Below are 25,891 nucleotides of genomic sequence, written 5' to 3' on the forward strand. Positions count from 1 at the left end.
CACACAAACTTTTAAAGCAAATGGATGATTGTGTAGGTGGGTGGGGGTAAAGAGACTCAAGTCAATTTCACACACAAAAAAAACTTAATTATGGACAGATTTTGTAACTGTTAGTCACTGAGCAAATATATTTTCAGAAACAAAGTGAGAATGCATTCTTTAATATAGTCTTGAATTCTAATACTTTTTAACAATTATGAACAAGTTAAAAAAATAATTACAATAAATCTCTTAGCTTTTTCCCCACTTCTGAGGAAAAATGACACATTCATGATCTTACATCCAGAAAGAATTAATCCAAAAGTCTTTATTGCACCAACCTGAAGAGTCTTCAAGACAGAGGTAAAAACTGCATTAAAATTGTGAATGTTCATGAAAAGCTCTTTACAATCAGAGCCTCATAACTTAGAAGACACACCTCTGTGCACCGTCCTGCAGCTTCAACCACCTAATATAATTTCAGGGGCCAACTCTGTGGGAGGTAAAAACTGCCAGAGATAAAAATAAGGTGTTTGCATCAGTTGGTTTCCCCTTCATTTTTTATTTATTTTTTATTTTTTTGAAGTGGTGGCAAAGAATTATTTAATTTATTAGGTTTATACACCAGCCTTCCTCATAGGATCTCAGGGTGGCTGACAGAATACAAGATAAAAACAAGTAAATAATTAAAAACAAAACAGTAAAACGGTAGCTTTTGGCTTGGCTGGTTAGTATATTCTGGTGTTTCTGGTGCTGTTAAATCTGTTTTCTGTATTATTTAAGTTTTGTTTTAAATTATTAACTTGACACACCTTAAACCTTGGTATATCAGCTAATAAATGATTTCCATAATACTTGTTTGGTTATATTCAGCACAAAAGACATCAATTTAAAGTATCCTATCATTGGGTGTGGACAGTAATAGAAGCATGATTGAAGACTGATATATAAACATATATAGAAATCAAACATTTTCATACTAAGAAATCATGATGACAATATTAAAATACTAGTTGTTTCTATTTAACATCCAGGGAGCCAGATGTTCAAATTCATTTTTTTACCAGCAGGCTTTCCTGCTTACATTCTTATGACAGGAAGAGGAGACTGTTGCGGAGACATGATCTGGTATTTCTGCTGTTTCATAATTCTTAAGCATTGTGCAATAACCTGCCAAAAGAAACACACAACAAATACAACAACAACAATTAATGTATTTGGAACATTCTAAAGTGCTTCACAAGACAAATGCAACTGACAATTACTCTAGAAGCTGAATAAAACGTATCAGAAGGTCACTCTAAGGATAAAGGAGAAGATGCTAAAAGCAATGATCATGAAAAAATATGTAAAGCAGAAACTGTAGGAAAGGCAAGCAAAGGAATATAGGAGGAAGCAGATAAACAAGCAGTGAATGTGTTGTGTCAATTTATTGTTGCAGTAAATTAAGAGAAACAAACATCATCTACCCATTATTTCAGAGAGAATTACATCCCTAAAGTATGCTACCAATAACTGTTCTGTTTCAATTATGTCTAGGAACGCGGGTGGCGCTGTGGGTTAAACCACAGAGCCTAGGACTTGCCGATCAGAAGGTTGGCAGTTCGAATCCCCACAACGGGGTAAGCTCCCGTTGCTCGGTCCCTGCTCCTGCCAACCTAGCAGTTCGAAAGTACATCAAAGTGCAAGTAGATAAATAGATACCGCTCCGGCGGGAAGGTAAATGGTGTTTCCGTGCGCTGCTCTGGTTCACCAGAAGTGGCTTAGTCATGCTGGCCACATGACCCAGAAGCTGTACGCCGGCTCCCTCGGCCAGTAAAGCGAGATGAGCGCTGCAACCCCAGAGTCGGTCATTACTGGACCTAATGGCCAGGGGTCCCTTTACCTTTACCTTCAATTATGTCTGCCCTACCAACTCCCTTACTAATCACTAGGGCTGTCTAAAGCGCCCTTACCCTTGAACTGCCCTGTAGCTCTAATCTAAAAGGCCTCCATCAGGCCAACCTGCTCCACAACTGGTCCAAAATAATTCAGAAGTCACACTAATGTTCAATATGTTTTTGTTTTTAAAAAAGGGTTTTTAACGGGGGGGGGGGGGTATTTTTAACAAACCAATAAACAAACAAGCATACAGCCAGGGGGAAGGCAGGGGAAGGAAACGTGCCTTCTTCCCCTCCCCTCCATATACTATTTTAACAGGAAAAACCAGAAACCAGTAGGCTTGGGAAGGAAGAGATATTTAACAGGTAGGCTTGGGAAGGAAGAGATATTGAACATCTTATAGAGACAGAGAAAGAAACTTACCTTCCTTGAACTCTGCGGTAGGATTACACCATCATCCCAGAGTCTGGCAGAAGAGTAGAATGCACTGCTTTCTTCCTCTAGTCTTAAAAGACAAAAGAAAAAATTCAATTTTCAACTGCATTTGTAAAGATATATTGTACTTTGGGGAATACTAAGACAATACAGCACATTTTTAATACCCCCAAACTGAAGAGCCAACGGTCTGCTTCAAAAAGTAAAATAATCGCTAGTATAGAAAACAAGTAACTCCAAAAATTTATAATTCTTTTAGCTATTTAAAAAATTAGAAGCAGCACCCTGAAATCCAAAGAGAAACATCAATACCATTAATTCAACCATAACACTGAGGTTTTTGTTGAATGCACCTACTTTTCCTTTAATAGTTTTAAGTCTACTTCTGCTCCTTGTCGATCAGCATCCCAAATAGATGAGAGCGTGTGGCAATGTCTTGAATCCACAAGGCCTATTCTTGCATTGGGCCAGAGGAACAGGAAGTTTGGATCAAATGATCTTCCACACTAAAGACAAACAACACAAGACCAGAGAAATTCAGAAATGAAAACTCACCATTTAAGCCAGCTTGAAGAAAGCATTGACTCAAGGGAAACATATTAAGAAGGCATTAAAGAACTATGAAATATAGTCTCCATCTAATTTAAAACACCAATTTCTGGTTTCAGTACAGTCTGATCCTTTGGTGCCATGTCTACTTGTGTCAACAATTCTTCTGTATATTCCTCACGACGTGCTAGAGATTCTTAGTTATATCAAGTTTCAAGTGTGGCATTCAACTACCATGTCTTGTAAGCACAAGGATTTATGCTTACACATAAATCCATTTCTTCCCACGACCACAACCTTCCCTCCAGAGGGTTGGGGGAACACCTAGAACAGATCTGTCCCAACCCAGTGACCGCATGATGAAATCTACTCCTTGGGTAAGTAACAATCCAAGTATTGGAGGGGATGCAGGGTCAGGAGGGAGAAGAACACCTGCCCCATTGTGCAAGGAGAAATCTTTGCACTGATGGAACAAGAGACTTAGCACCATGTTGAATTTTACCCTAAGAAACTAGCTAGGACAGGAGCTGTGTACATGGGGCATGTGGGTGAGGAAAGAGAAGCTGATCCTACGTTCAACAACCTACCATAGCATAGCTTTCATTTCCATAGCAGCCACCAATCACAAGGGTTATCTTGGGAACAGCAGCACAAGCAACTGCAGCCATCATGGATGCTTGTGCTTTCAGCCTATTAGTGTGATCCTCTGCCTGAATTAAAATGAAAGAATGGTGAGAGTTATTTCTTTTACTTTTTACATGCAGATGTTCCTTTTATTCCTGGTCTCAACATGTACAGGATTTGCAAATCTTTTATACGAATATTTAAGTGACTAATTTGGCTACCAACAGTAAAAGGGGGGGGGGGAGAAGAAGATGGTAGTAATTAATGCAGGATTCAGCACTAAAAATTCATTGTTCTAATCTGCTCCTCTTCAAAACAAGACCAAAGCTCTCTATCTATGCACATGCAGACTAAAAGGAAACAGGAGTTGCAAAAACTGCCAGTCCATCATTTTCCAGGCACAAAAACAAAGTATACTACTTGGAAATACTGAGCTCTGTAGGGAACATTATTTTTCATTGTATATGGTGAAATCTGCTAGTTCTGATTTTTTTCACATAGCAAGAATTTAGTTAATTGTAATCATTACTACTGAATTTCCAACAAAGAAGCTAGCATTATAAGGAAATTACAGTTTCTAGGTATACAACAGCACTTCTTATGCAGTGTTCAGATGTTAACTTGTTGGGCTCCTAATTTGGCTGACAAGCTACCTTAAAAAAAAGGTAAAGGACCCCTGACAGTTAAGTCCAGTCGCGAATGACTCCGGGGTTGCAGTGCACATTTCACTTTACTGGCTGAGGGAGCCGACGTTGTCCGCAGACAGTTTTTCGGGTCATGTGGCCAGCATGACTAAGCCGCTTCTGGTGAAACCAGAGCAGTGCACGGAAACACCATTTACCTTCCCGCTGGAGTGGTACCTATTTATCTACTTGGACTTTGACGTGCTTTTGAACTCCTATGTTGGCAGGAGCAGGGACTGAGCAACAGGAGCTCACCCCATTGCGGAGATTCGAACCGCCAACCTTCTGATCAGCAAGCCCTAGGCTCGGTGGTTTAGACCACAGCGCCACCCGTGTCCCACAAGCTACCTTAAACCTGGGAAATACCAAGTGGAGAGATTTCCCCTCAATCATTTTTCAAACTTTTTACATTCAGAGAACCCGTTCCCTGTTGGATGCAGAGGAATCTGTTATTGCAGGGAAGAACCAAAGTGAGCAAACATTTCTAGTGAAAAAACTTTTTCCCATTTGAAACTGAAAGCGTGACACCCTAATTCAGAGCCATTTGACTGCTCTGTACTAGTTGCTTTACCTGCATGAGACTGGTTATCTCTGCTGCACATGAAGCTGTATTCAGGACAAAAAGGATTGGAATGTTTCGTTGGCTACAAAGCTGTATGAAGTGGGAACCCTTCAGAGAAGCTTCATGAGTCAGCTCACCGTTGTTAGCCACTATTCCAACTAGCTGTCTAACAAAAACATAAAACACTTTTTATAGTACAAGGGTAGTAGAAACATTGAAATCAACACAGTAAGTATCCTCCATGTGTTTAGTACTATAACTTTATAATATCACCTTAAATAGGCAACAAATTATTTGCATTACTTTACTTCAAAACTCCCAAGATACTTAGAAATGTTTACAATAAATAATCTGCTGCTACAAGTCATTTAAAAGAATATGGTTTGGGTGAAGTGCAGGCATGGAAAATTACTTATCTAAATTCATGTCTAAATTCCCTTACTCTCAAAAGCGGGAATGTTTGTGCAAGAGATCTGTCATAAATTATTAGGAGGGATCTAGGGAGCCCCTTATGCGAGGGGAAGGCATGTTCACTATTGGCCATGATGGCTGGGAATGATGGCAGTTGTAGTCCACACATGATTGTAGGCTAGCTTAGAATGTATGGACAAACATGGTTCCAATGCCAAAGTATGAAGCAACAATCTAATGGGTTGCTTATTATGTACTGGTTATGGACATTCAAGACTGAAAAAGCTCAAATTAGTCATGCAAATTTGTACTTTTAGTGACAAAAGCATACATTTTCACAAACAAATGATCCTGCATAAGTAGTTAATATGGAACTTATTTGTTAATGTTCTCAAGTCTGCTTACAGCAGGAAGCAAAATACAGTTCATATTCTCTGTGGCATAATTTTCCATTTCCATTTTCAGGCTGCACCACAAGCACTTACTAGCTTCTGGATCCTAGACTTGACTTAAGCAGCTATGTGCAGAAATGGATTTTCTGCACAAGAAGCCATTACTTCAAAATATTAAATACAGTGTTGCACTTGCCCAAGGAAGGCTAACAGGGTGGCATTGAGTTCTCACTGGACAGAGAAGGAGCATGGATAAGAACAATGGCCTACTGCACGGAGAGCTGCACATTGGGGGAAAGCCTGTTCAACATACCAACATTTTGTTTTGAAGACATTGTATATGTTGCAATGCCAGAAAGTACACGGCCTATAATTAATTTTAAGGAGGAGTCACAAAATTGCTAAACAAAGTTATGGAGGGACTTGGGTAGACTTGCCAGTGCTTCCCCTTCATCAAATAGTTTGAAATGTTTTATGCAACTATTCCCACTGGATACACAAACCATACCACCTTAAAATGTTGATTTTTTAAAACAGACAAATGGTGAGGGGAGGCTTTTGCTGCTAGACTCTAGTTAGCAGGTGCCCAGCACACACATGCACATACAGTGGTACCTCTAGATGTGAACGGGATCCGTTCTGGAGCCCCGTTTGCATCTAGAAGCAAACGTAGCCCATGTCTGCGCATGCGCGTGTCACGTTTTGGCGCTTCTGCACATGCGTGTGACGTCATTTTGAGCATCTGCGCAAGCGGCGAAACCCGGAAGTAACGCGCTCCGTTACTTCTGGGTTGTCGCGGAGCACAACTCGAATGCGCTTATCCCAAAGCTCATTCAACCCGAGGTATGACTGTATATGAGGTCAAAATAAAAAATTCCTTCCAGTAGCACCTTAAAGACCAACTAAGTTAGTGCTTGGTATGAGCTTTTGTGTGCATGCACACTTCTTCAGATACACATATCTGAACTAACTTAGTTGGTCTTTAAGGTGCTACTGGAAGGAATTTTTTATTTTGACTATGGCAGACCAACACGGCTACCTATCTGTATATGAGGTGTTAGCTGAGAACTCACATTTCTCTAGCAACAGCAAATTGATGTTTGTTGGGAATGCAAGTTCCCCACACATCAAAGTTCTACATGACAGAAGGATTAGATCTCATGCAAGAATGTGATTGTAAATTATCTGTGCAAGACAACTATTCTGGAAAGATCCTAGAAAAAACTCATCAACTAGATTATATTAAATTAGGTCTGATCAGTATCTTTTAGAGCTGATCATGGTCTTTCAGATGTCAGTATATGTCTTGGCCCAAAGCTAGCCATTGCTATGTTTATTAAATAAATTGCTAATTTGCTTAATGTAATCAGGTCTTTGGCTGAACGTAATTGCTGGTGCCTATTTGATCTTAAAAAGTAGAGACATCACCTTGCCAACAAAGGTCCGTATAGTAAAAGCTATGGTTTTCCCAGTAGTGATGTATGGAAGTGAAAGCTGGACCATAAAGAAGGCTGATCGCCAAAGAATTGATGCTTTTGAATTATGGTGCTGGAGGAGACTCTTGAGAGTCCCATGGACTGCAAGAAGATCAAACGTATCCATTCTTAAGGAAATCGGCCCTGAGTGCTCACTGGAAGGACAGATCCTGAAGCTGAGGATCCAATACTTTGGCCACCTCATGAGAAGAGAAGACTCCCTGGAAAAGACCCTGATGTTGGGAAAGATGGAGGGCACAAGGAGAAGGGGACGACAGAGGACGAGATGGTTGGACAGTGTTCTCGAAGCTACCAGCATGAGTTTGACCAAACTGTGGGAGGCAGTGGAAGACAGAAGTGCCTGGCGTGCTCTGGTCCATGGGGTCATGAAGAGTCGGACACAACTAAACGACTAAACAACAACAACAAATTGCTGGTGGTTTGTTAGTAGTGTGATACTGATAATTCTTCTGAGTTCTGAGATGCCAAAATGAAATTTCGTCTGCATGCTTTTTAAGTTGAAATATGAAAATATTTAGCAGAGATAAATCTTAAAAAGAAGAATTACTAATGGTAGAATCATATGCATTCTACACAGAAGTAAGTCCCACTAAGTTCAACAGGGCTTATTCACAGATGTGGGTATAGTACTGCAGTTGTAAATAATTCTATAAACACATAAAATGGATTTTTTTAAAAAAACAACAGGTGCAATTTACTATTAATCAGCAATGCTGATTGTCTAGTCAGGTGGCTAAATACAGACTATATTAATTTAAAACCCCAAAATGTAAGCACTAAGCACTTGGAATACAATGAATCCAACAAAATTTAAATCCAGTTATACACCTTGGCTTCCCAAAAAGAGTAACAATGTAAAAACAACTGCATAAGTGATCCAAACAACCTGGGAGCCATAATATAGTAAGGCTACATTTCTATCCCTATAACAAATCTAAGCTCAATTCTGCAATTTCAAGTGACTCTAACAGGGATCAAATTACCATTTGCTTGAACAACTAATCATTAAAAAGTGTTGCAATAATGTGGCCCGCTGGTTTAAACTTCTCCCTTACCCTTCTACATAGGCAAATCCTGCTACTAAGGTAGTTCCATAATTAGCTTTGAATTCCTGGAACCTGCTGCCATCTATCATCCGACTCAGGATCTATAAAATATTGTCAAGAGAAATGAAAAATCAATAGTAGGTAGCTTGCTGGAAAAAAATTCATGTCTTCTGTCTCCAATTATGGCTCAATATTCAAAGATAATAGACGATATCTGACTAAGTCATACTACGAGTAGACACACTGAAATAAAATCCAATGATTTCAATGAGTCTACTTCAAGCATAATTGAGTCAGGTAATACTCTATGTTAGATCACAAAATTGTAAACTTTAAGATTCAAAATTGTTTTACTTGTTTAGATACCAACCGTACATCCAAGGCTAAAATTTTATGATTTAAGTAGGCATTGGTAGAGCATTAGACTCTTAATCTCAGGGTCATAGGTTTGAGCACCACGCAAAAGATCACTACATTGCAGGGGGTTAGACTAGATGACCCTCATCGTCCCTTCCAACTCTATGATTCTATTATTCCAGTGGGTTCAACAGCTACAGCCTAATGGAGCTAGCCTGATCACAGTAATCCAGGCTGTAGTAACTTCCCAGGTTGGCTAGCATTACAGTAGTAGGGCTACCCTTGGAAGATGGTTCAGAGACTACAGCAAAATGTTGCAGCACGGAAACTGACAAATATGATAACTCAAGAGCATACAACACTGCTTACAATGCAGTTGTGTTGCCTGTCTATTTGTCACTGAGCCCAGTTTATGCCCGAGCTATTTATGCTTTGTATGCCATCGTCAATATGGCATATAAAGTCGTAAATAGCTTGGGGCATGAATACCTGAAAAAACACCTCTCTCAATACTATCTTGTCCATGACCTGAGATCTGCTGGGCAGGTCCTATTACTTGTTCTTACATCAAGAGAGATCCTGTTAACTGGCATCCAGAGTAAGGTATTCTTGGCAGTAGCACCCTAGATCTGGAATGAAGTACACCCTGTGATCAGGCATCTCCATTAAGCTGGAGTAGGGAAAGAGTAGGACAGCCTTACTGCTAATAAAAACTAAGTAGAAGTAAATACTCAGACTAATAAGGCTTTTTGATTCATGAAGAATATGGTGACTACTTCTCACACCTCTTCCTGAGTTTTAAGAGAAATAACAACCAACTACAAACCATGGCCTCGACTATGCACACATAAAGGAGTAGACCATCTGAAATACTCAAATTAACCCTTGATCTACCTTTTCAACTCAGCACCTCAACACAGTATCATCTCTGGACGTACTTCTAAAAGAAAGCAGCAATGGACAACTTTCAGAGAAGTAGCTGTGTTTGTTGGCTGTAAACAACAAAAAGTCTTGCAAGCACCTTAAAGACTAACAAAGGTATTATAACGTAAGCTTTCATGAACTAAGATCCACTTCATCAGATGCATGAAGCATAATTAACAGTGCTGCCAACTGAGGATCGCACTTAATGCAATGAAGTGGATTCTCTCGAAAGCTTATCCGATAATAAATTTGTTAGTCCTTAAAATGCTTACAGGATTTTTTTGTTTTCACCAATTTACATAAATGATCCAAGAAAACTGAGCTACAGGATTTGTAGTTCAACCACTGTTAACTATACTGTCACACTGTTTATTTTTTAAGCCTACTAACATCAATGGGATTTATATCAAGTAGCTTAACTTCGGATTGCAACAAACATTTTCCTTACCAATTTTATATGTAGAGTGTAGCTATAATCTTGTGGTGCAAGCCCCAGAAGCTCATCAGCACTGTACAAGGGACTGTCATACTCTACAGTTTCTTCTGTAGGAATTTCATAATTGAGTGTTGAAATAATATTTCTAACACATTCGTATGCTTCTTTTTCTGAAGATGCAAAATGGTCAACACAGCCACTGACCCTGAGAAAAATAATTTACAAATATTTGGCAACAGATAAAATTCAAGGCAACAAACATGATCAGAAAACATTACTACTAACGGTAAAATAAATGATTCCTTATATTTATCTTCTGTCTTTCAAGTGATTGGAATAAACATTTGCCTCAGACAAGATAATTTCTTACAAAAAATATATAAAGCTGGCGAGACTGTAATATCAATTTGCATTAACTGTACTGAAGGAGGAGTGCTATTAGTTTTCTTCATGAATTCTCATGTTTAGAGTAGCACAACGTGCTCTAGACAGAAACTATTGCTACTGCAGAATGCAGGTGCCAGGGCTGTGAAAGGTGCCACATAACACTTGTTCTGCACAAACTGCACTTGTTCCCAATTCAAATTTCACTGGGTCCCAAGTACTTGAAGGAGCACATCTCCCATTATTTACTGGCCTATGGCTTTAGATGTGCTGAGGATCTTAGCAGCTTCTCCCAATCCCTCTACCAAGCATAGGGCATGGGGCAGTGATGCAAAGGAAGGTCTTCTTGGTTGCAGCACTCCATCTGTGGACCACCACTCCGCTCTGAGATAAGGTTGGCTTTCTTCTTGAGATTTTAGTGTAGTGTGAAAGCACACCTTTCCAATCAGGCCTATAGTGCAGTGATGCTGTCTGGTTTTTGTGTTCTGATTCTTGCTGTGAACATAACAATCAGTGGTACCAGGGCTTTTTTCCAGCCAGAACTCACAGAAACTCAGTCCCACGCCTCTCAGGTGGGCACCACTGCCACTCTAAGAGAACAAAGGAGGTGTTCTTGGTGAGATCCAGCACTTCCTTTTTCTAGAAGTGGGTTGTACGGCTTGTTATTTGGTTTTGTTCCTCCCTCATTTTAATGTAAAATGTGCAGTACTTGTGCAAGGTACTGAAAGAACAGGATATAAACAAACAAATGTTGTATGTTGAGGGGTGATTTTCGACCCAGAAATAGATATGGGCCAACTAAGTGCAAATAATGCATCACTTTTTTGTTTTTGGATGCTTCTGACATTTGCAGGCATTTTTTAAAAAATGAGATCATTATACCTAGAAAAACTAGGACTAAAGGTATCATTCAATCAATATTAAGAGCTCAGGAACAAATAATATACCTACTTAGCATGCAGGTTGGCTCCTCCCAGTGCCTCGGGATGAATATCTTCTCCTGTGGCAGCTTTAACTAAAGGGGGCCCAGCGAGAAACATTGTGCCAATTTTATCTACAATGGCTGTTTCCTCTGCCATGGTAGGAACATAAGCACCTCCTGCAGTACAAGAACCACACACAACTGCCACCTAGAGGACACACGAAGATAGCTGGGTAAGAAAAAAAGAACAAAGATGAGGAAATATTTAATTTTATGTTGTAAATTTCCAGGAAAAGTTATCAAGCATATGATTATATTGAGAAATTCCACAGGAAAAAGGAGTCAGGAGTTTTATTTCAGAGAGCAGTATCAAATATCTCAGACTTAATTTTATATTGTACAGCAATAATATATAATCCTTACTTAAGCAAGGAAAGCATGTGCAGGCTATACCTCAAGATACCAATTGTGTATTATGATTTGTGACAGCTTGTCAGGGCTGGGGGTTTTTACAGCAAGTTCTCTCCACACCTGCATTTTCTGAGGTGGGCAGAACATGCTCCAGTGTTGTCACCAGTGAGAAGAGGTAGTAGTATCATGCCTGTGTGACATGTTGCAAAAGGAAGGGTAACCAGCTCAGATTATTCAGGGACCCAGTGTGTTCATGATGTGAAGAGAATTTAGAAGGAATGTTTCAGAATGTGACCCACTGGCTATCTTTCTCTAGTCTGTTGAAGCAAATGAGATGAAAGTACTGACAGGTGTTTGATGCAAGATGTTAATGACTAACTATGGTCAGCTATTTAAGATATGAATGTAATGGCCAATGAATTATCTACCATAATGGTTTCTGATCATAGTGGACCTATTCCTTGTGCAACAAATGCAAAATTTAAACTGCTGGATGACTCTTCCAAAACACTATGAACTGCTTTGCTTAGCAATGCACTCTTTTACTTATTAACTATATACTACTGGGAAATGCATTTTTAATGCACAGATTTCTTCCCAATATTATACCTGAGGGATTTTCAATGCAGACATCACAGCCTCATTGTAGAAAACTCGGCCTCCATGGAATTGGTCAGGAAACAACTCTGCCTAATAATACAGAGGCAGGAAATACAGTAAAAATTCAAAAGTTACAAAGCCTATGTTCTATGCGGTTGTTCCGCCTCTTTCTTTTTCAAATGTTGTATTTAGCATACTGAAAGAATCATTATTTTTCTGAAAATCTGTATTTTCTTTTTTGGAGTTCCCCCCCCAAAAAACCCTAAGGATATTCTGTGCGGTAATTTTATACATACCGGTAACTCATCTTTCTTTTACATGGTTAATTCATTGACAGTTCAATGACAAACTGGCTTTGACTTTGTTACCTTGACTATTTTTTGAGTATACATATTTTTAGGACACGGACTTGAAAGCTAACGATAAAACAAGTCAAAGGGAATAATTTTAAGCAAATTAAATCAACCGGTTTCATAGAACATGTATTTTACCTGAAGTGGCAAGAATGCTCCCCCACTGTCCACAAGGTAAACAGATGGAAGTCTATTTTTAATTGCTATTTCTTGAGCTCTCAGTTGTTTCTTCACTGAAATGGGATAAATGGTCCCACCTTTCACAGTTGCATCATTTGCCATGAAGACACACCAGACTCCACAGATTTTTCCAATACCTGCAACAATGACTATTGTCATTACATTTTACAAACAGTATGAATTATCCATTTTGGAATATTTTGTAACCAGATCATAAAGTAAGGCAATTAAGTACATAAATATGCTAGAGAGATCTTTTGTAGCATATTAAAATGCCAAGGAACTCAGAAAGAATGCAGCTCAACTTTCAGCTATCCTCTTTTACCTTACAATGCTGCTAGAGTTTGAACATATGTAGTGAATGAGAACAGTTGTGGAACTAAGCAGTGACTCAGCTGATAAGGTATCCTATGGTGACATTTTTCAATACATGCAGATAAAATTACTTGTTTATCAAAAGATCCTATAACAGAGGTCGTCAAACTAAGGCCCGCGAGCCAGATACGGCCCACTGGGCTCCTTAATCCAGCCCACGAACCTTGCAAACCTGCCACCCGCTCAGTCAGTCCCCGCGCTAAACAGGCGCAGCACAGAGGCCTTGCCGCACGGAGACTGACTTCTGCGATGCGGCATGGCTTCTAATTGGCTGCAGGAAGCTCCTTCAGCCAATCAGAAGCTGAAGATGCCTCTGGGCACCGCCCCTTCCTTCCCGCTAAGGTGGCCAAGCGGGAGGAAGCAGCCAAGCGAGAAGGAAGCGGAAGTGGCGTGGAGGCTGCTTCCGCCGCCCAGGCCAGCAGCATGGGCTCTGTGCCCCGCCGAGACAGAGGACGCCGACGCTGCCAAAGACAAGACAGCGTCAGCGGCTGTGGCGTGAGTGGCATAGGCAGTGGGGCCTTTCAGGAGGGAGGGTGCTTTCAGGAGGCGGTGGGTCCAGCCCCCGACAAGGTCTGAGGGACAGTGGACCAGCCCCCTCCTGAAAAACTTTGCTGACCCCTGTCCTATAAGCTCAGTGTAGAATCTCCTTATTGCTTTGTTTGTTGTCACAGAATTGATTCTTTCTGTCCTGAACAAATTAATTCTTTCAACCAGTTAAATAAAGGCTGCAATCCTAATTCCTCCCCACTGCTAAAAGAGGAGCCACCACTGCATTCCCAGCCCGGCTGCTCATGGTGGCTGCAATGGAAGCAGAGGAGGCAGGACAACTGGGCCTGATCCCTGGGCCAGCTCAAGGTCTGGATCCCAACTCCTGTATTTTGAAGTCTTCTGTTGGGCTCTGAAAGTGTGAATACTACCAGCAAGCCTCCTATCTACTTGAATGTCTGGCAACCAGTTAACTGAGCTGAAGGGTGTCTCTGCTCAATCCAACCCCACATCTGGTATAAGGTTGGGTATGGATTGCATTGATCAGTTAAAGTCAGATGACAATCTATCAAATGTACATACAGTATTATCAATATTTCAGCTTGAGATATTAGATTTAAAGGCAAGCTTTAATACTTTTTTCATTCCTGCTCCACAGACAAGAATCCAAAACATCCTCAGAACAAGTGTTTTCTAAATCACAGCCTGACCAATTAATTGACTGAGGCTTTAGTTGATTAATTTATCAATTTAACTCATTAAACCTTGTGTCCATGCTGCAGAAGAATTGAGGTTAATTTTACGCATCACAGATAGATGACACCATAATATGTACTACACATGTAACCACTATGGGAAAACACAAATGAACAGCTTTCCTACCAACTTCAGGGCCACTACTTAAATTCTAAGTATTGTTTTCTCATAAGCCCTTCATCAATCTCTCAACTGTGTAGCTTAATGAGGACTGGTTTCCACTGCTGACATCATGTGTCACTGCTGCACTGGATCAAGGGGCAGGTAGGCAAAAGAGCTGGCAAGAGGCTAACTGCAGATATGAGGATGCCATTTTGTCTATTACAGAGCACCTAAGTTTCTACTTTAATTTAGTTAACAGATATAATGTGCCCCTCAAAAATCTTTCGTTACTATATGCAGAATAAAAGCATTACATTTAAGCATGAAAGAAAAACTACGCGTGTGACTCTTGCCTTGTAAGGTGGATACCATAAACAGATTTACATGTCTACTGTACATTAATACCCACATAGGAAAGCCTTATTTGATGTGCCAAACCAAACCTGATCCCAAACCTTTGCTTCCAGTTGTCGAAAAGGTAGCTTAAAGGCACTCTAATGTCTCCCTCTCATTCTGTCTTCACTACTACATCTTCCAACAGGCATAGCACACACTATCAATTGGCATGAACTGATTAACTGCATGCAGATTTATTATACTGCAATTTACCTTTTAAAAAATCCCTTACGCAAAACCTACCAGTGAGACATCCTGCTGCAGGAACATCACCATAAGGCATATCAAGGCCTGCAAAAGGGGAGAGCTCAAGGAAACTTTCATCATCAAGAAGCATCTTTAAGCGTTCACGAACAAGCAACTTTTTGTTCTTCTGAGTGTGGCGCAATATAGCATTTTTTCCTCCTCCTTTACTGACCTTCACAAGCAACTCTGAATACCTGATATCAAAATGAAAAGCTCAATGGAACTGAAAACCAACTTATGTTGCCAAAGACAAAAGTACCTTAAGAACAAGTTAATCCAACGCACATATTAACAACACTGCCATCATACTTGTGTGGAAATAGTGTGACTGTATTATTCAAAATTCAGCAACAAAGAAAAAAATATGAATTTAAACTGGACACATACATGTGTTCACATGTCAAATTAGGGGAAACCTTGTATGACATAGGCATAACCTTGATCCTGAAAAAACATGAAAACATTTGCTACATGGAACTGTGACTAAAGATTTAAGTACAGACTTAACAGCTTCTTCAGAACTATATTTCTTAAGAAATGAAAAGAGCAAATAGAATTTTGTCCTTACCTGGAACCAGTCTCATACTCAAAAGTAAAAGTGCTTGGCTGATTTTACTGTAAATTCCCAAACAGTCCTATGATCAACCACAAAGCTAGGACAGCCTATCATTAAAAAATTAACTGTATTATTTGATATTTGTATTCTGGCTTTCTCGAGAGATAAAATGGAAACAGTTAAACTAAAATAACTAATGCAAAATACTCATTTTCATGAGTTTTCTTTCAGCTTGCACTACTAGTTTTGAATAAAGCCCTTTGGGCTGCTGCCATTTTTTTCTTCAGGACTAATACGTACAAGTAGTGAGTCACTTTCCTCTCTTTATCTGTGAATCATGATTAATTGAAAACTCTTAGGAAGATATGACTCATATATATCTTTGCATTCAAAATGAAATGAGGGACAGGTTTTGTGACATTTTCAAAAATTTGTAAAGCATATAACACAGATAACATTTAAGGTATCATCTTGCTAGATGCCTTTTTAAATGAGCTAACATTACTCCAAAAGTGCTAAAGCATCTACCCAACTTGTGAAAACAAAAATCTTCACAAGACATATGAGGGTACGTATGTAAGTTGAGAAATCATACTAAACCTTTCAGGAGGCAGGAGAAATAACTTGTAACAGTTTTCAAGTTTATAGATAATTGAATTCAGCAAACCGATTAAGGAAAAAACTGAAGCCAGGAGAATTATTTTGGATCCTGGCCTAAGGTAAGGCTAGTTTGCAAGAACCTAAAAATGCATACCTTACTCAAAACTGTTGAATCAAGGGACTAATGCTGTAGAAATCTTTTTTTAAAAAAAATTAGTTACCTCTGAATGCAGATCTCGCTGTTTCTTGCATTGCCTTCAACTACGTGTCTATACAGGGAAGGGATGCTTCCATCTAATACTGGAAAGTTTTTTGCATGGTTATGTTTATTGTTTATTTTGAAGCTCATAGAGGAGGAATGTAGCATGTTATGTGGAACCACACTGGTGCATTTTGTTCCATCCTTGCATCTCCGGAGGCTCCATATTTGCTGTCTGCCTACGCCAACTTCCTGACATATGCTCTTGGAAGTTTGGAATAATGAAGAGCAGGAAGTAGACGAGGGGTGTCGTGAATACCTGGAGAGCATAGTGAGAGCGATCCACATGATCCTAGAATCATAAATAACATATTACTTATTTTTTAAATGCATATCCCATATCATCCCTGAATTCATACAAAAATAAGCCAATAGCCCTCCCAAGATAAAATAACGTGGCATACGGCTAGAACGTCTCAGTTATCATTTTCAATGCTGTATGGAAGCAAGTACACAAAAACTTTTCTTGAAGCAAAATCTCTGCTAGTTAATTTCATTTCACTTCAACAGTTAAAGAATTTAACTGAAAGGAAGGACAATTCTAGGGTCCACCTTTATACCTTACACCAGGCATGTCCAAAGTCCGTTTCGGGGGCCTGACTTTGGTTGGCCCACACGGACCTTCACTTCATCAAATTTGGCCCTCTTTGAAAAAAGTTTGGACACCACTGCCGCTAGTTGGGATGCTATACTCTACCAGCAGCCAAATCAATAGCACAGTAAAAGCACTAGAAAAAAGCTCTTGCCAACCACCAATTACAAAGTTATTCCCAATGATACACTTTTAGTGCAAAAAGAGATCAATCATCCTGTGGTAACAGCATTAATACCATGATGATGCGATTGAACCCATTCCACACATAATACATGAGCACTGTGCCAGGAAATCTCACAGCACCCCATCCAAAATAGCTAATTCCAAAGCTCAGTGGTTAGGAGACTCCAGTGCTTCCCTGAGGCTGGTATTTGAATCTTCTGACTGCCAAAACCCAGGCATTAGCAAAATATTCCCTATGCCAAGGAAGGGACCAGGGTCACAAAAAAAAGGAATGCCATTTCAGTTATAACAGTGCAACAACACAATAACTAGGAGGAAGCCACCATGCAGAAATTTGGGAGTTAGTACTGCACCTTTACTCTCAGGTTAAGTGGGCATAGGTTTGTAGCCTGTCAGCTAAATTAAGCCATTAACAGGTCAACTTTATTTTGTAAAGTGATGGGCTGAAATTAAATACAGAATTATTTTGCAGCAAGACAAACCCTGGGAGTCCATTTAGGGTGCACCAGCAGCCTTCTCCAACAGAGAGCACTCCAGATGTTTGGGGCTACAACTCCCATATTCCCTGATCATTGGCTAAATGCTGGCTTAGGCTGATGGGAGTTGTACTACCCCTGAAGAACAACAGGATAGGCAAGGCTGCTATTCCTTCTGTGTCTGCTTCATCTCTTTGCTTCTAAAATGGTTGTTCTGCACTAATGCAGAATTAGGAATATATGCAACTCATGAAAACTTATTTGTTCTAGCTGCATTACAATGAGCTTGAATGCTTTCTTGTCTCAGGGCGCGTTCAACAAGCCCTCGGCTAAAACTGATCTGACTGTCGCTCGCTTTTATTGCACTGACTACATTTCATTTCACCTAATGGAGGGGATGGACGAATTTGTTTTAGTGCCTCGACTATTGCTGTCCGCCTCATGTTTGCTCGTTTTTGGTTTTTTTTTTTGTTTTAACTGGCGGGTCTCGGTTGCCGAGCGAGCCCAGAAGTGAGCGTGGTTGTTACGGCCCCAACCGAAAGCTCTTTCTTTCCCGAAGGCCCCGCGAAACCCCTCAGAGCTCTGGCCCCAAGGGCGGCCCCGGAGTTTCGAGGGAAACAGCTGCACAGGCAAGTTCGCTGTAGGCGAAACCAAGGCCTCGTTTCCCTTTTTTATCCGTCCCCTCCGTCTCTGGCGTTAACCCGACAACCGGACTGGGTTCGCCCACCGCCAGCTGCGTCACCCGACGACCGTTTTCTAACGGCCATTTTCTACCCGCCCCGCCCCCCGCTTCGGGACGCACCGGAGGAACGTTCGAAGTTACCGTTTTCTTTCAACCCTTGGCTTTTCCCAGAAGTCCCCGGCCCCGCTTCAGTACGTAAAGCGTCCTCCGCCTCCAGGACGGGCCCCGCCCCCTCCGCGTCTCTCTCTTTCTTTCTCGTAAGGGCGGAAGCCAACGCCTGTCCCATGGGAAAGTGTGGGAGTGCGCATGCCCGCTTTCTTCACGCGCTTCCCCCTGCCCAGTTAACGGCACGTGCTGAGCGAGTCTCTCGCGGGCGCTTCCTCACGCCTGTTCCTCGAGTACAGCGAGCGGGGAGGGCAGAAGAGAAGCCATGCAGTCCAGCGTCCTGTTCGCACGGTGGCCAACTAGACACCTGTAGGGAATCCCGCAAGGGGCCTCTTCCCCACGCCAACCATTGTGGTTTCCAGCATCTGCCATTCAGAAGCCATCTAGATTGGTGGCCATCACCACTTCCTGTGGGAGCGAGTTCCATGGTTTAAATGAGTCCCGTGGTTTAAAAGAGGTGGCGCTGTGGGTTAAATCACAGAGCCTAGGGCTTGTGGACCAAAAGGTCGGCGGTTCAAATCCCCGTGACAGGGTGAGCTCCCGTTGCTCAGTCCCAGCTCCTGCCAACCTAGCAGTTCGAAAGCACGTCAAAGTGCAAGTACAGTGATAACTCAGGTTACAGACTCCGCTAACCCAGAAATAGTGCTTCAGGCTAAGAACTTTGCTTCAGAATGAGAACAGAAATCGTGCTCCCGTGGCGCAGCGGGAGGCCCCTTAGCTAAAATGGTGCTTCAGGTTAAGAAGAGTTTCAAGTTAAGAATGGACCTCCGGAATGAATTAAGTACTTAACCCGAGGTACCACTGTAGATAAATAGGTACCGCTCTGGCGGGAAGGTAAACGGCGTTTCCATGTGCTGCTCTGGTTCACCAGAAGCGGCTTATGTCATGCTGACCGCATGACCCGGAAGCTGTACGCCGGCTCCCTCGGCCAATAAAGCGAGATGAGCGCCGCAACCCCAGAGTCATCTGGACCTAACTGTCAGGGGTCCCTTTACCTTAGCTCTGGACATTTTGTTTCCCTAAGTAGATTTCATTACATTTTCAAATCCCTTCTCTGTGCTATCTTTGCCTAACTTGCCCTTCCCACCCCACCCCCATGTGTTTCTCAATATATTTCATATTGGATTTATTCTTTAAATTTTTACACAGAGAGTGTTTAAACGGATGAGAACCCTTTTTCCGTCTGGCTGAGGAGTTGCACTGGAAGGCTTTATGTTGATTCTGAGAGCCAAATGCAAGGGGAAACACGCTTTATTAGTTTGTCTTTCATATGTTATTTAAAATAACTAAACATATGAAAAATAGTAAACAGGTGTATAGTTAGTTGCAAATTGACTGGTATATCTGAAGTGATGCAAGAGCCTCATCTTTTATATGTTTGTTCATTTCCTTCCAGTCTTACTTTTTTTTCCCCCAGGTAGCATTCTATTTGGAAATAAAATTTAAAAATTCTGCCAAAAAAAGAAAGATCAGGAAACTCTTAGTACACCATGAATAAGCTTGTGAAACCACTAAAGAATAAAACAGCCCAAGGAGAAGCTCAGTAACTACTGAGGAAGTTTGGGTGTGTAAGTTAGGTTGCCAGATCTTTTGCAGACTTATTAATTAGTCCAAATAAATATTTATTTTCAGCAGCTCAGGGTGGCATTCATGGCTCCTCTCTTATCTTCACAGCATAATTGTGAGGAATGTTAAGCTGAGGGATGGTGACTGAGTTTTATAGCTGTATAGACATTTGAAGTTAGATCTCCTTGGTTCTAGACTTCCAGCACACAGATGTGACTAAGGTCACAGAGGCTGCAATCATGTTATACTTATGTTACTGACCTACTGTTTTGTTCTTGGTTTTATTATGAATTTTGTGTTTTTTCATCTTGTATTTTCATATAGTGAACTGCTCTGAGAATCCTCCCAACCCTATAATGCATATAACACCAATGTCTCACAACAAATGTAACTGAAGAACCTGAAGAAAGAGATAATGCATGTGCTTTTGAAAACGAGGGGAAATTATTATTTTTTTAAAGAAGAAAAGGAGTGTGTGGCAGCCCCCAGTATTAAAAGAGCCCCCACCCCTATTACATCATTAGAACCAGAACAAACCTATGAAACTAGAAAAGAGCAAAAAATGTCAATGTTTGGTCCAGATCCTAGATACCGAACCCTCACTAAAGGAGACTGTATGGATGATTCACTAAATGGTTGTAGGATGATGTGCGTACCTGAGTTTATGGCTTTAAATTCTCTTTATCTTATATTCTGCTTTATTACAAAAATGTCGACCAGACTACTGATCCTAAACTGAATAGTTAGTTGCCCAACCACCCCCTCCAGAACCCACTGCTCTCAACTGCCTCACATTCGAACTCCTTTTGAAATCCTCATCTAATCATCACTCACCACCAGAATTCCAAAATCTCTTTCCCCCTCCCTCCCTCCTTAACATTCCCATAATCATTCTGATACAATTACCTTAATAACCCTACTACATTCAATATTATATACACACTGCTCCCTATAACCATACAGTGGTACCTCGGGTTAAGTACTTAATTCGTTCTGGAGGTCCATTCTTAACCTGAAATTGTTCTTAACCTGAAGCACCACTTTAGCTAATGGGGCCTCCTGCTGCTGCCTTGCCGCCGGAGCACGATTTCTGTTCTCATCCTGAAGCAAAGTTCTTAACTCGAGGTACTATTTCTGGGTTAGTGGAGTCTGTAACCTGAAGCGTATGTAACCCAAGGTACCACTGTACTGTTAGAAGCACTTGAATTTCCCATTCCTGGTTCCTAGGTAACGCGGATGAGAACTGCAGGTTCTCCATCCCTGTTCCAAAAACCAGGGTGTCTTCCCCCAAACGTTTCTGGGAATTGTAGTTTCTTAGGGGTTCTAGGGATTAAAGGTCTGTTAGAGGGAAGCCACAATGGCACGAATCATTTTGGGGGAAGTCATGTGCTTTAAAGCACGTTGGATGCTCTTTAAAACATAGTATCATAGACTAGTAGAGTTGGAAGGGACCCCGCGGGTCATCTAGTCCAACCCCCTGCAATGAAGGAATCTCAACTAGATGATCCGTGGCTGATGGCCATCCAAGCGCTGCTTAAAAACCTCCAAGGAAGGAGAGTCATTGCTTCAGGCCCTAAGGGCCTCTGGAGCAGGAGAAAACAAGTTTGCTTCATCCTCCATGTGACAGCCCTTTAGAATTTAATTATTGAAAGGGCTGCATGGTGTGGATCAGTGTTACGAGAGTGTAAGCAACACATTTCTCTCTCCCCTTTCTCCATACCATGCAGAATTGCAATGGTAACCAGAAGGCTGGAGTTTGGAGGCTATGGGCAGGATCCTTGCATTGCTGGGGGTTTGACTAGATGACCCTTGGGATCCCTTCCAACTCTGCCATGCTGTGATTATATCAAGCACCTAAACTGCTAAAGGAACAAAAGGATGCATCTGAAACATTTGGGAATCATAGGAACACTCTCCCCACCAGTGGCTTCCAGCAAGAGCTTGCATCTTCCTTAGGAGAGAGGCAGTCCAGAACAAGCGAGGAAAGGCTCAGAGTTCAGGTAGGTGGAAATGCTAGTTGAGTGTCCTATACCATATGAATGCTTCCTTCCTGTGTCCTCCACCCTCATGCGCGAGACTGGTGCTAGCATGGCTGGGAGCCAGGCGCCTGCTGATTCCTCCATTTTCTTTGCAGAGAGGGAGCCTTTCCCCAACATATACTTTGTTCTGGCCAAATCCCTGGAGAGACGGGATGACCCTCAGGTACTGGGACAGAGGGAAGGAGGGGGTCCTAGTGAAACACTTTTGGGGAGTCTGTGGCTTCCAGCAAGTGCTTTTCAAAAGCATTGCTCCCTAAAACAGGGGAGGCTGAGCATAGCCATCACGGCTAGTTGCCTTTGAACGCCGTTTACCTTCCCACTATAAAGCGGTACCTATTTATCTACTTGCACTTTTAGAGGTGCTTTCAAACTGCTAGGTGGGCAGGAGCTGGGACCGAAAGACGGGAGCTCACCCCGTCGCGGGGATTCGAACCGCCGACCATACGATCGGCAAGTCCTAGGCACTGAGGTTTTACCCACAGCGCCACCCGCTTCCCTTGAGTTTACTATTAGAGGATTATAATTACAGCAAAAGAACATACCTACAAATGAGTTGAATTTGCAGGTGTTAGAATACAACATACTAAAATTGTATACAAGATTCAGCTTTGGATGCCTGAGGTTTGGCCAGATGAAAATTTCATACTCCCAAAGCAAAAAGAGACATTATGGCATAATTTTTTCAATCCAACTTGCATTTCATTAATTGTCCTGTAGAGGTCTCCATGACTTGCTAAGTAATTGGCATAGAATTTCTTACAATTTTACTTCTATTTCTTACAATTTTACTTCTTTGCTTCTATATTGTTGCTGTTTTGTGAGTGAGATTCAACTGCATATTAGCAAAAAGTTTTTGTGAACTCAGCAGGGAAAAGGCATGATTGGTACCTTCATTGCACAATAATAATAATAATAATAATAAATTTTATTTATATCCCGCCCTCCCCAGCCGAAGCCGGGCTCAGGGCGGCTAACAACAATAAAACAGTACAAAAGTACAACATAAACAACATTCTAAAATCATTCATTATAAAAATTAATTAATTCAAGCCACTAGCAACCATTGGGCCAGAGCTCTGCGAAGATTGCCGAGGGAGGGAGTTAGGCTGTGCCCTGGCCAAAGGCCTGGTGGAACAGCTCTGTCTTGCAGGCCCTGCGGAAGGATGTCAAGTCCCGCAGGGCCCTGGTCTCTTGTGACAGAGTGTTCCACCAGATCGGAGCCACAGCCGAAAAAGCCCTGGCTCTAGTTGAGGCCAGCCTAACTTCTCTGTGGCCTGGGACCTTCAAGATGTTTTTATTTGAAGACCGTAGGTTTCTCTGTGGGGCATACCAGGAGAGGCGGTCCCGTAGGTACGAGGGTCCTAGGCCATATAGGGCTTTAAAGGTTAAAACCAGCACCTTAAACCTGATCCTGTACTCCACCGGGAGCCAGTGCAGCTGGTATAGCACCGGGTGAATGTGATCTCGCAGCGAAGACCTCGTAAGGAGTCTCGCTGCAGCATTCTGCACCCGCTGGAGTTTCTGGGTCAGTCTCAAGGGCAGCCCCACGTAGAGCGAGTTACAATAATCCAGTCTGGAGGTGACCGTCGCGTGGATCACAGTGGCTAGGTCAGGGCGAGAGAGGTAAGGAGCCAACTGCTTAGCTTGGCGGAGATGGAAAAATGCCGCCTTTGTTATAGCTGCAATCTGCGCCTCCATGGAAAGGGAGGTGTCGAAGATTACACCCAAACTCTTAACGGACGGTGCTGGCACTAATTGCGCCCCCGCAAGAGATGGGAGTTGCCCCCCCAATCCCATATCGCCCCGTCCCAGCCACAGGACCTCTGTCTTCGAAGGATTTAGCTTCAACCGGCTCCCACGTAACCATCCAGCCACAGCTTCCAAACATCTGGTCAGTGTGTCTGGGGCCGAGTCAGGATGGCCATCCATCAACAGATAGAGTTGGGTGTCATCGGCATACTGATGACAACCCAGCCCAAAACTCCGAACAAGCTGGGCGAGGGGGCGCATAAAGATGTTGAAAAGCATCGGGGAGAGTATCGCGCCCTGAGGTACTCCACACACCAAGGAGTGGCGCGATGACAATTCCCCCCCAAGCGCCACCCTCTGTCCCCGACCAGAGAGAAACGAGCGCAGCCATTGAAGGACTGTGCCCTGGATCCCCACGTCGGTAAGGCGGTGGTCCAAAAGTTCGTGATCGACCATGTCGAAAGCTGCTGATAGATCTAGAAGAATCAGCAGCCCCGACCCGCCTCGATCCAGCTGTCTACGAAGGTCATCTGTTAGGGCGACCAGAGCCGTCTCGGTCCCATGACCAGCGCGGAAGCCGGACTGGAATGGATCCAGAGCCAATGTTTCATCCAGAAACCCACCAAGCTGTTCAGCAACCGCTCTCTCAATCACCTTACCCAGGAACGGAAGATTCGAAACCGGGCGGTAATTGGATAGATCTAAAGGATCTAATGATGTTTTCTTTAAGAGCGGGCGCACCACTGCCTCCTTCAGTTCCCCTGGGAATGTCCCCGTGCCAAGGGACAAATTGATGATATCCCCCAGGAGGGCCCGCACCTCGTCTGGACACGCTCTAATCAGCCAAGACGGGCACGGGTCGAGAGGACAAGTGGTGGGCTTTCCAGCTCGGAGGAGTCTGTCCACATCGGCTGGGGATATCTGGTCGAAGTGGTCCAATACTGGACCCGAGGACAGTCGAGGGGCCTCCAGTTCCTTTATTGTATCCAAATTGGCAGGGAGGTCATGGCGGAGCGACAAGACCTTCTCCGCAAAAAAGCTCGCAAATGCCTCACAGCCGTGTGTCAATTTGTTATTTAAATTTGGCTGTCCCTCAAGGGACGTTAAAGACCTGATTATGCTAAATAATTGCGCTGGGCGAGAGCTAGCGGATGCAATGGAGGCCGAGAAGTATGACTTCTTAGCAGCCTTCACCGCCATCTCGTAGGTTTTCATAAAAGCCCTATAAGATGTTCTTGAGGCTCCGTCACGGGCACCCCGCCATACTCGCTCTAGCCGTCTGAGGTCCCGCTTCATTTTCCGAAGCTCCTCGGTAAACCAGGGAGCCCGGTTTCTGCGGGGTCGCAGAGGGCGCTTAGGTGCGATCTCATCGATGGCTGCCAGGAGCTGGGCATTCCAGCCCTCAACAAGCTCAGTCAATGAGTCGCCAGGGGGAGCAAGGTCCCGCAAGGCTTGGCGGAATCTCTCGGGGTCCATCAGCCTCTGCGGGCGAGCCCAAATTGGCTCGCCACCTAAGCAGGGTGGGGGTGGAAAGTATTATGCTGGATAAAATGAATGAACAGACTGTTCATTCTTACTGTCAGTATAACTTGTAAAAATATGTACAAGGGAGAAGCACACATTAATAGGAATACTGTCTGAAATACTACAGACTCATAAGCTATGTAGGGAAGATGGCTTATCTGATTAATGAATATCACAGGAGCTTAATTATTTCCCCTGGAATCCTTTTTGCCCCTTTAAATAGACCCAGAAGTGAATATGCAGTAGCTTAGTCACTAAAGAGCTTTTCTGAAAATTAAATAATATAGCAATGAGAAGTTACTTTAAAATTCCTAAGGCTAATTGAGCAGTGACTAATGGTTGATAGTCTTTGATAGTGAGTTATTAGAATGATATTAAAGGCCTTTTATTTTGTACCGTTTGGGTGCTGTCTTGTCCAGACATGAAGTATGAAGAGTGCTTAGTTGTCTGGGGTTAGGGCTGACAGAGTCAAGTTTTTTTCAAACAGGAGAGGCAAAGCAAATATGGGGTG

The 25,891-nt window shown here is 42.3% G+C and overlaps 1 protein-coding gene across 4 annotated transcripts; it reads right to left on the minus strand.

Annotated features, from left to right (window-relative positions):
* Positions 1–140: 140 nt before the first annotated feature.
* LOC309534834 (methylcrotonoyl-CoA carboxylase beta chain, mitochondrial-like) lies at positions 141–18,876 on the minus strand. 4 transcript variants are annotated; one of them, XM_082227271.1, is made up of 13 exons: positions 18,479–18,876; positions 16,364–16,693; positions 14,984–15,180; positions 12,584–12,762; positions 12,102–12,182; positions 11,111–11,289; positions 9,788–9,980; positions 8,068–8,159; positions 4,723–4,879; positions 3,432–3,554; positions 2,653–2,801; positions 2,284–2,365; positions 141–1,149 (listed from the first exon to the last, which is right to left on the minus strand). In XM_082227271.1, the coding sequence occupies exons 2-13, from the start codon at positions 16,687–16,689 to the stop codon at positions 1,060–1,062; spliced, it is 1,848 nt and encodes a 615-aa protein (XP_082083397.1). In that variant the 5' UTR covers positions 16,690–16,693; positions 18,479–18,876; the 3' UTR covers positions 141–1,059. The 4 variants fall into 4 exon arrangements, with proteins under 4 accessions (XP_082083397.1, XP_082083396.1, XP_082083398.1 ...); XM_082227270.1 differs by having other exon boundaries at positions 18,458–18,876; XM_082227272.1 differs by lacking the exon at positions 18,479–18,876 and adding an exon at positions 18,041–18,429.
* Between the last annotated feature and the right edge of the window lie 7,015 nt (positions 18,877–25,891).

This window comes from Podarcis vaucheri (assembly GCF_965113315.1).
Source record: "Podarcis vaucheri genome assembly, chromosome: 6".
NCBI lineage: Eukaryota > Metazoa > Chordata > Lepidosauria > Squamata > Lacertidae > Podarcis > Podarcis vaucheri.

Coding starts and splice junctions, on each gene's coding strand:
- LOC309534834 (XM_082227271.1), bottom strand. CDS start 16,689: ATGTGGATCGCTCTCACTATGCTCTCCAGGTATTCACGACACCCCTCG. Junction 4,880..8,067: donor GGATTTGCCTATGTAGAAGG/GTAAGGGAGAAG, acceptor TGTTTTTGTTAG/ACAGCTAGTTGGAATAGTGG. Junction 2,802..3,431: donor GAAATGAAAGCTATGCTATG/GTAGGTTGTTGA, acceptor GTTTGTCTTTAG/TGTGGAAGATCATTTGATCC.